An 11,091-nucleotide genomic window follows, 5' to 3' on the forward strand; every position below is an offset into this window, starting at 1 on the left:
TGTCTTTGCAGTCTATTCAATTGAATATAAGTTGAAAAGGATTTGCAAATCATTGTATTCTGTTTTTATTTACCATTAACACAACGTGCCAACTTTACTGGTTTTGGATTTTGTAATACCTGAACATAATCATATTAAGACAATAATACCTTAATATAATCATCTTAAGAACATAATACCTGAATATAATCATATTAAGAACATAATACCCGAATATAATCATATTAAGAAAATAATACCTGAATATAATCCTAATAAGAACATTATACTTTAATATAATCATCTTAAGAACATAATACCTGAATATAATCCTATTAAGAACATAATACCTTAATATAATCATCTTAAGAACATAATACCTGAATATAATCATATTAAGAACATAATACCTGAATATGGTCATACTGCTGATTTCTTTGCCATGTTAGATGCTTGTGAGGAAGCCCATATATGGTCCTTTAGCACCCTCCAATGATTAGCCACTGACTGGAGGCAAATACAGGGAACAACTTTTATTTTCAAAACAAAACACACAAAAAAAATGTTCACATGTTGTCTTCGTCCGAGTCGTCGTCCTCCTCCAGCGAGTCCTGAAAGACACGATGGAGCGTTAGGTGTGTGTGCATGTTTGTGTGTGCATGTGTATGTTTGTGTGTGCGTAGGTTTGTGTGTGTGTGTGTGTGTGTGTGTGTGCGTGTGTATGTGAACACCTTGGCGTATTTCTCCGCCTCTTCTCGGACGTCTTTGGGCACCAGCACGTGGCGTCCGTTTGTGACTGTCGGGACACAAGAGAGGGAGTGCTGGGTCACAACGGCGAACAGGGCAATCGACAGTGGGCGTGGTCAGGTTGGCGACCGTGGTGATTGGTTGTGGCAATGTTCTTACCTTCTCCCACCCAGCTGAGCTCCAACTCAAAAGCTTTGTCCTTCACCTCGTCGTGGACGATGTAGATTCTGCAAACACATGTTAGGATCATCACTCATGCTAACTTCTTTACATCACTTTTCTCTTTTTTGTGCTGTATGGCCAGTGTGTTAACTGTTAGCATTTCTGCTTGACTTCTCAACATTCACACAACATTTTTAATTGAATTGCATTTACTTCTCTATATATTCCTGGTTTAGCAGCCTGTAGCTACTTTTTATCAGCGTGCCACTTTTTTGGCTAATTGTGCTAATATTTTTGTGACTTGAGGCTATCTGGCTAGTGTGCGGTTAGCATTTCAGTTTGGCTTTTGCTCTTCAGTATTGACCCAAAATGTTTAGTAAAATGTTTTTTTCTAGTTCATTGATACTAATTTATAGATTTCTACTGGTCTTAAAAGTAACACTAGCAAAATGGCCCCTGCCTCCTTTGTCAGTCTGTGGCCCTCAGTGGAAAGAGTTGGGGCCCCCATTCTATATTGAGTTCAAAATGAAGCAAAGAAGTTTGATGAAAAAGGTGAGAAACACAAGTCTGAAATGCAGGATGGATTTTGGCACTGTATTAGTCAAATGGCCAAAGTTGGAATAGAGCAAGACTTGCTAGGACTCACATTTTGGCAACCTCTTTTACCAGCTCTCTGCACGTCATCTCCCGCATCTGCAACACACGCACACAATAGATGTAAGATCAAGGTAAAGGCAGCACACTTCCCCCCCCCCTTCACAATAACAGCGCTGTACACAACATCTGCTCTGACTGCGCTAACAAAATAAAGGTTTCAAGAAAGTACCCAACACAAGTAGGGCTGCCACTAAGGATTATTTCACCATTAGTGGGATAATAAAAGTTACATATTGCATGGCTGACATGTAGTTATTTTACATATGTGCTTCCCAACTGGCCATGTTTTTCAGAGTGGTGGTACGGACCCAATTCCACCCGCAAAAACACCAGTGACAATGTCACGAGTGTGGACACATTTTATAGTGGACATGTGTCCACAGGGTGGACTAATGGTTATAGCCCGTACTCAAATTAAAATATCCATTGACAATTATTTATAAAATACTGCATAGACTTCATGTATTGCACCAATAAATGTGAGCATTTCTCTACTTGACTAAATAGTTCATTACATTTAAAGAATCTAAATGATGGATTCTGATACTTGGCACCCTCTTAGAAGTATGTTGACTTCTTCCATTACATTAGAAGCATATTTTAGCTATTATTGTTTGTTTGAACCTACAAATCATGAATTTTGATACTTGATGCCATAATGGAAGTATACTTTTAACATGAAAAGATCTCTAAAAAAATACAGTATGCCAACTGTTCCCAGTACAACAGGCTAAAGCTAGCAGGCTAATTTAGCGTTTAGCTTCAATCGACGCCGGCCCACAGCTTCAGAGTACAGATAGGTGGCCCATCAAATTTTCTGCCAAACTTTGAGTTTTCATTGATTGTTGTTTTTAACTTTTAGTTTTAAATTATATTTCAAGTTGTGTTGGTACAATCATGTCTTCTAATTCATGAACAATCCTGGTTACAAAATCAATCCAAATCATTGGGATACTTTTTGCTTTAACCGTTCAGCCCTACATGACATCTCTCACACACACACACACACAAACATATACCGTATTTTCCGCACTATAAGGCGCACCTAAAAACCACAAATTTTCTCAAAAGCTGACAGTGCGCCTTATAACCCGGTGCGCTTTATATATGGATAAATATTAAGATTCATTTTCATAAAGTTTAGGTCTCGCAACTACGGTAAACAGCCGCCATCTTTTTTCCCCGTAGAAGAAGCGCGCGGTGCATGCTGGGATATGTGACGTTTCATTTCCATTTGTGTGTTTATGTAAAGACCCCAAAATGGCTCCTATTAAGTGTGTTGTCTGTCTAATTATAAATAATGCAGACGAGGCGTGTTAACTGAGTTCTCAACGTTTACTCACAGCGTGCTCATAACCACATTCTAACTCCCAGCATACAACAACGCTTCTCAGGGCTACCGCGCATGCTCGTAACTATCGTTGCATGCTGGGTAGTGTAGTTGTTATATTTGCTAGCTCATAACAGCACATTAAGAGACACGCTTACGCGCTTAATTCAATACTCGCCGTCATTCCGGGTGGATTGACAAAAGACCTCCAGCCGCTAGATATTGGTGTCAACAGGGCATTCGAAGCTAGACTGCTAACTGCGTGGGAACAATGGATGACAGAAGGCGAACACACCTTCACTAAGACGAGGAGGCAGCGCCAGACGACGCCAACATCTGCCAGTGGATCGTAAATTTGCCCAACTTTTCACTTCGGACACCGAAGACGAAGGATTTACGAATGAAGAATAACTTCAGAAAGTGAGCGCTATGTTTATTTTGTGTGTTGTGACATTAACGTTCGAGCAACATTATGTTGCTATTGCTCTGCACTATTTTGAATTTTACTATGTTTGTGATTGCACATTTGCGTACATTTTGGGAGTGAACAGAGTTGTTAGAACGCTGGTTTTTAATATATTATTAAAGTTTGACTGACCTATCTGACTGTTTTTTTGACATTCCCTTTAGCGCAGCGTAGGCGCGGCTTATAGTCCAGGGCGGCTTATTGGTGGACAAAGTTATGAAATATGCCATTCATTGAAGGTGCGGCTAATAATCCGGTGCGCCTTATAGTGCGGAAAATACGGTACATATAACACACACACACACACACACACACACACACACACACACACACACACACACACACATATACATACATATACATTATATATATATACATACATACATACATACATACATACATACACACACATTTTCTACCGCTTGTCCCTTTTTGGGGTCGCGGGGGGTGCTGGAGCCCATCTCAGCTGCATTTACATACATACATATGTACATACACATACATATACATATATTTAATATAAACACACACAGTCACCTGTAATTTCTCAATTTCTGTTTTGGCAGCTTGTTTGGCTTTTCCGATGGCACACCCCCAGTAGCCCTAAAGTGACACACACACACACACAAACACACACACGCAGCAGGTTAAAGATGAGGATGTTGGTGGTTGTGTAAGTTGACAGGTACACTTTGGTCAGACAGCCAAGAGAAAAGTTACATCAAATCACATCAGCACTCTAGCGAAACCTTCTCAGCATCATCATGCCATCGTGTGTGTGTGTGTGTTTAAGTGTGTGTGTCCAGGACTCACATAAGAGACGCCGGAAGGGTCAACCATGTAGAGCTGCGGGCCGTCGTCTTTGTCGTGGGAGCCCAGGATGAAGCTGTGGGCGACAACAGGTGTGACCAGGTGGCACCAAGTGTGACCAGGAGGGAACAGGTGTGACCAGGAAGCCTCACCTGCAGCCAAAGGGTCGCACGGCACTGTACAGGGTGTAGGCGTGCACGTACATGGCCACACGCTCCGACAGGTGCTGTGTGGCGACAGGAAGCAGCGTGAGCGGTGGGCGTTACCACTCTGCGACGGCTTACCTTGAGGGGAATGTCATGTCCGTAGTTGGACCTGAAGTTGGACGCCTCCTCCCGGGCCACTTCCGCCAACGAGCGTGCATCAGCCAGGAGACCCGCCACTGCCTGGGGGGGTGTCAGACAGTTACAAGCTTGTTGCTGTTCGACCCTCTCCTGTGTGTGGTTACCATGCCGACGTGTCTGTCGATGTTGAAGATGCGCTTGTTGGAGCCCTCCTCGTACAGTTTGGACAATACCAGCTTCTCCACACCAAACACCACACCGTCTTTACAGCGGATCCCGATGGCTGTACTGGACACACACACGGACACACACTTAAAGAGGGCATCAAAGCGGGGAGGAGTCGCAGCAACAACCAACCTGCTGTTTTCCACAGCCTTGATGGCGTACTCCACCTGGAAGACTCGGCCGTCAGGTGAGAAGGTGGACGCTGACAGGTCGTACTAGAAGACATGCCCACAAGAAGTTTACATCCTCCGTCTTCCACACATTCACTTTGCTAATGTCTTGGCTCTTATGCCAGGAATTCTAAGCTTAAAAAAAACACAGCAGCTTAATTGTACAGACGAAAGCTACTGACGGTGCGATATCAACATATATAATATCAACACATATATCGCAATTAACAAACAATATCAACATATATGTCGCAAGTAACAAACGATATCAACATATATATTGCAATTCTCAATGCTTCATCCCAAGTGCAGGACTAATAGACTAAAAAACTTCTTTGTCCCACACGCCAACAGACTGGAGGGGAGTGGGGAGTACTAGGATGACAGGGGATGCAAAACAATAATACTGAAATAAACTGCAACAAAAAACAGTGCAATTAACAGTGCAATAACAGTGCAATACATAGTTTCTCTTGTTATATTGTTACTGTTATATTTGTATTCTTATTGTTGCTTTTTATTTTTTATTCTTATTGTAATAGTTTCTATTTTATTTCCATTTATACCCCCATTATTTACTTTTTTTTTCTTTCCATCTCAATTCTGTACACTGCTGCTGGAATTTAAATTTTCCTGAGGGAACTCTCCTGAAGGAATCAATAAAGTGCTGTCTAATTAACAAACAATATCAACATATCGCAATTAACAAACAATGGTAAATGGTAAATGGGTCGTACTTGTACAGCGCTTTTCTACCTTTTTAAGGAACTCAAAGCGCTTTGACACTATTTTCCACATTCACCCATTCACACACTGATGGCAGGACAACATATATATCGCAATCAATATCAATCAATCAATCAATAAAACATGACCATCCATCCATCCATTTTCTACCGCTTATTCCCTTTGGGGTCGCGGGGGGCGCTGGAGCCTATCTCAGCTACAATCGGGCGCAAGGCGGGGTACACCCTGGACAAGTCGCCACCTCATCGCAGGGCCAACACAGATAGACAGACAACATTCACACTCACATTCACACACTAGGGCCAATTTAGTGTTGCCAATCAACCTATCCCCAGGTGCATGTCTTTGGAGGTGGGAGGAAGCCGGAGTACCCGGAGGGAACCCACGCAGTCACGGGAAGGACATGCAAACTCCACACATTAAATCCTTTTGGGTTGGGCAATAAAACAAAAACATATATATCGTAGTAAGACACGTTATGTCAATAAAACATTACAATTGTTTTTAAAAGCCGGGTGATAAAACGATATCAATATATTTATACCACAATAGACACGCACTATCAATAACACATTAGGGATGTCCCGATCCGATATTTGGATCGGATCGGCCGCCGATATTTGCCAAAAAATGCGTATCGGCAAGGCATGGGAAAATGCCGATCCAGATCCAGTTTTTTAAAAACTCCGGTCCGTGTTTTCCAACGCACCTATTTAAATAATACATTCCACTTCTCTGCTGCTCCCTAATTTCCGTTCCGCATTTTCCAGCACACCTTCAACACATCCACAGGTCTGTGGATTCTCACGCAGTTGCTTTTAGCTGCTGGCATTACACGACAGGCTCTTCCCACCCTTTCCTGTGTCTCCCTCTCACAGACAGAGAGCGCACCTTCTTACACACGTCACATACTGTCACGTCATACGTCACATACTGTCACGTCATACGTCACGTACGTATACGCCCTCCGCAAGCAGGTAGCAGTATGGCTAACGTTAGCTGTGATGCTAGCGCAGCAGTGCGAGCAACACTCCCACTAAGGTGCGCGCCTGTGCAATTACGCACGGCAAATCTATGCCACGCACAAAATCAAAATTAAAAAATAAGCGCATAACAATTTTCGACACACGGACACGACAGAGAAAACAGTTTACGTCATCATTGTTCAAATATTGTAACGTCTGTCGAGACGCTTATCTCCATTCGGTGCCACACGTCCACACCATCAAAATGCAGAGGCAAACATTTCCACATCAACACCGTATGAAAAAAAGTGATTTTTTTAGTTGTGATTTCCTTCTCTGCATGAAAGTTTAAAAGTAGCATATATTAATGCAGTATGAAGAAGAATGTTTTAATGTAGACACATAGAATCATCATACTGCTGTGATTATATGCATCAAGTTATTCATTCATTCAAGGCTAAGGCAAAATATCCACATATATATGGTGTATCGTGACATGGCCTTAAAATATCGCAATATTAAAAAAAGGCCATATCGCCCAGCCCTAGTTCAATGATGCCATTTCTGTTTGTCATGTATAATTTTGTCTATTTTGTGTTTATTCTTCAATAAACAGGTCAGTTTCTTGTTACCAACCATTGTGTATTATTCAAACTCCCCTAATTCAGCTGGCTAGTTGTTATCAAGAGTACTAAAACCCTTTTCAACATGATTCTGACAACTAAGTAGGCTAAATAACTTTAAACTTTAATACATGCTCGGATAGGCCAGTATCGGTATCGGTCAGTATCAGTATCGGATCGGAAGTGCAAAAACCTGGATCGGGACATCCCTATAACACATTATACATTTTTTAAGAAACCTTATAGGGCTGGGCGATAAAATGCTATCAAAAAATATCGTGGTAAGACACATAAGATAAAAAAAACAGTACATATTTTTTTAAAGCCTATAGAGCTGGGTGATAAAATAATATCAATATATTTATATCGCAATAGACACGTAATATCAGTAACACATTACAATTTTTAAAAAATCCTTATAGGGCTGGGCAATAAAACGATATCAATGTATATTGTGATGGCCTAGGGTTGTCCCGATACCAGTATTTTGTTATCAGCACAATGATATCGATTTAATTTAAAGGGGTACACAATGTATATCCCGACAGACACATAATCGATATCAATATATTTTTAAAAGCACGCTGGGCGGGGAGATAAAACGATATCAGTATTTTTCACAATAGACACAAATTCACTATCAACAAAAAATGCGTTCGATAAAACATTCAATCATTTTGTTCCCTTCTTGGTGGGAAGCAAGGTTGGTTGCATGAACAAAGGCAGGAAGTGATCGCTGATCAGTGGAAGTGACACGCTGACAGCCAATCAGATAACAGTATCAACTACCTATTTGGTTGTTTGGCAGTAGATTATGTCAATAGGACGAGAAGAGAAAGTCAAAATGAGTTCCGCAGAGAGCAAAGAAATTGTCAGTTTTTTTGTTCTTTTTTCAAAAGGACCGTAGTCAGACCAATGTGGTCTGGGAATGATGCAAGGCAAGAGCGCTAATACCACACCACCTTAGCCACGCTCACCCTTTAGAGCACAGCTGTAACTTCCGGCCTCTAAACCTGCAGAATAGTTCTTCTCAGTTTTCTCTATGTTAACATTTTCCCACTCTGCACTATTATCTTACACTTTATTGAACATTTCTTACATATTACTTATTTTTGCACCTTCCTTTTTAAGAGCGTGTTAAGTGTTAATGTCCATCCATCCATCAATCTTCTTCCGCTTATCCGAGGTCGGGTCGCGGGGGCAGCAGCCTAAGCAGGGAAGCCCAGACTTCCCTCTCCCCAGCCACTTCGTCCAGCTCCTCCCGGGGGATCCCGAGGCGTTCCCAGGCCAGCCGGGAGACATAGTCTTCCCAGCGTGTCCTGGGTCTTCCCCGTGGCCTCCTACCAGTCGGACGTGCCCTAAACACCTCCCGAGGGAGGCGTTCGGGTGGCATCCTGACCAGATGCCCGAACCACCTCATCTGGCTCCTCTCGATGTGGAGGAGCAGCGGCTTTACTTTGAGCTCCCCCCGGATGACAGAACTTCTCACCCTATCTCTAAGGGAGAGCCCTGCCACCCGGCGGAGGAAACTCATTTCGGCCGCTTGTACCCGTGATCTTGTCCTTTCGGTCATAACCCAAAGCTCATGACCATAGGTGAGGATGGGAACGTAGATCGACCGGTAAATTGAGAGCTTTGCCTTCCGGCTCAGCTCCTTCTTCACCACAACCACAACGGATCGATACAGCGTCCGCATTACTGAAGATGCCGCACCGATCCGCCTGTCGATCTCACGATCCACTCTTCCCTCACTCGTGAACAAGACTCCGAGGTACTTGAACTCCTCCACTTGGGGCAGGGTCTCCTCCCCAACCCGAAGATGGCATTCCACCCTTTGTGATTTTACTATTTCGTTTTCCATGCTTGTGTTGACATTTCCGTTCTGCCTTGATAGCTGAGAGATAATAATCACAGGACGGTTATATTTGAACTAAAATATATTTTCCACAGGTAATAAAAATATCAACAATATCGTGATAGTTTTCAGCCATATCGCCCAGCCCCGGTGTGAGTCCTGTTTTGCCTCCGACCTTGCTGAAACGTTTTTACCAGAATTACATAAAACAAAATAGATTGAAATAATACCTTTGTTCACTCAACTACATTAGGTTAAACACAACAAAGTAGCTTTCAGTTTCTGATTAGCATCAATGTGCTAGCCGGCCTCGCTGTGACTCAGCATGCTAGCTAGTTGGCTAGCTAGATGAATGGACGCCACTAACACATTTGAACGGACAATTTTCGAAGCGGTGAGACAAAAGCAGACTGTTCTGTCTAAAGTAGAGAGCCTGAACGAGACAAATACTCACCCCGGTCCCTATGGAACTCATTGTAACTAAAAGTGTGCGCGCAGCGTGAAAGCAACGCACGGAGAGCAGCAGCCGATCGCAAAACTGCTCAGCTCGTAGAGGTCACGTGGTCATTTCCGGTTACGCCTTCACAATAAAGGCTCATTACGCTTTGGAAATGCACAAACGAAAGAAATGTATTGAAATTTTCAGCAACAGATAATACAACGTTACCAACATTTCCTGCTTTCAATGACTTAGTAGTTTTAGGAATATTCACGATGATGTTCCTCCGTTGTGGTCAATGATGAGCAGCTAGAATCACTGCGCGAAGTAGGTGATTGATTGATTTAAACTTTTATTCGTAGATTGCAAAGGAAGAGAATACATTATATGAAACCGTACAGTTTACACAGTACAGTACATATTCCGTACAATTGACCACTAAATGGTAACACCCGAATAAGTTTTTCAACTTGTCGGGGTCCACGTTAATAGTTCATGGTAACTGAGCTCCACACGAGGATCTGGTGAGTCAGGTTAGGTAACGTTAGCCAACAACAGCTTGTCAATTGTATTATTTTGATTTGACTAGAACTGTAACTCCATCCATCTTCGTCCGCTTATCCGAGGTCGGGTCGCGGGGGCAGCAGCCTAAGCAGGGAAGCCCAGACGTTCCTCTCCCCAGCCACTTCGTCCAGCTCTTCCCGGGGGATCCCGAGGCGTTTCCAGGCCAGCCGGTAGACATAGTCTTCCCAATGTGTCCTGGGTCTTCCCCGTGGCCTCCTACTGGTTGGACGTGCCCTAAACACCTCCCGAGGGAGGCGTTCGGGTGGCATCCTGACCAGATGCCCGAACCAACTCATCTGGCTCCTCTCGATGTGGAAGAGCAGCGGCTTTACTTTGGCGGCTTTACTTTGAGCTCCTCCCGAATGACAGAGCTTCTCACCCTGTCTCTAAGGGAGAGCCCTGCCACCTGGCGGAGGAAACTCATTTCGGCCGCTTGTACCCGTGATCTTGTCCTTTCGGTCATAACCATAGGTGAGGATTGGCACGTAGATCGACCGGTAAATTGAGAGCTTTGCCTTCCGACTCAGCTCCTTCTTCACCACAACGGATCAATACAGCGTCCGCATTACTGAAGACGCCGCACCGATCCGCCTGTCGATCTCACGATCCACTCTTCCTTCACTCGTGAACTAGACTCCGAGGTACTTGAACTCCTCCACTTGGGGCAAGGTCTCCTCCCTAACCCGGAGATGGCACTCCACCCTTTTCCGGGCGAGTACCATGGACTCATAGATGGATATCACAAAGTTATTGGGGAATTTCCAGTGAGTATGAAACATAATGTTGGTTATGGTCTGCTGGTTCTGCTCAGGAGTCAGGACCTTTGCAACAATGATGATTTTGAGTAAGCTTGTGTGAGTTGATGGATACAGCCTATTGATGATGGCGCATCCAGCCATCCATTTTGTACCGTTTGTCCCTATCTCAGCCGCATTCAGGCGGAAGGCGGGGTACACCCTGGACAAGTCATCACCTCGTCGCAAGGCCAACACAGATAGACATCATTCACACAATAAGGCCAATTTTAGTATTGCCAATTAACCTATCCCCAGGTGCATGTTTTTGGAG

General features: G+C 43.4%; 1 protein-coding gene and 1 non-coding gene across 2 annotated transcripts; both read right to left on the reverse strand.

Annotated features, from left to right (window-relative positions):
• Positions 1-497: 497 nt before the first annotated feature.
• psma3 (proteasome 20S subunit alpha 3) lies at positions 498-9,613 on the reverse strand. Its single transcript, XM_061925193.1, has 11 exons — positions 9,475-9,613; positions 4,793-4,875; positions 4,600-4,723; positions 4,436-4,537; positions 4,304-4,377; positions 4,155-4,227; positions 3,879-3,944; positions 1,535-1,581; positions 886-953; positions 711-775; positions 498-590 (listed from the first exon to the last, which is right to left on the reverse strand). The coding sequence occupies exons 1-11, from the start codon at positions 9,493-9,495 to the stop codon at positions 546-548; spliced, it is 768 nt and encodes a 255-aa protein (XP_061781177.1). The 5' UTR covers positions 9,496-9,613; the 3' UTR covers positions 498-545.
• LOC133572396 (small nucleolar RNA SNORD53/SNORD92) lies at positions 4,034-4,112 on the reverse strand. The gene has a single exon (XR_009810538.2). It is a non-coding gene; the product is annotated as a small nucleolar RNA SNORD53/SNORD92 (small nucleolar RNA).
• Positions 9,614-11,091: the final 1,478 nt, after the last annotated feature.

The sequence above is a fragment of the Nerophis lumbriciformis genome, linkage group LG29 (genome assembly GCF_033978685.3).
Source record: "Nerophis lumbriciformis linkage group LG29, RoL_Nlum_v2.1, whole genome shotgun sequence".
Lineage (NCBI taxonomy): Eukaryota > Metazoa > Chordata > Actinopteri > Syngnathiformes > Syngnathidae > Nerophis > Nerophis lumbriciformis.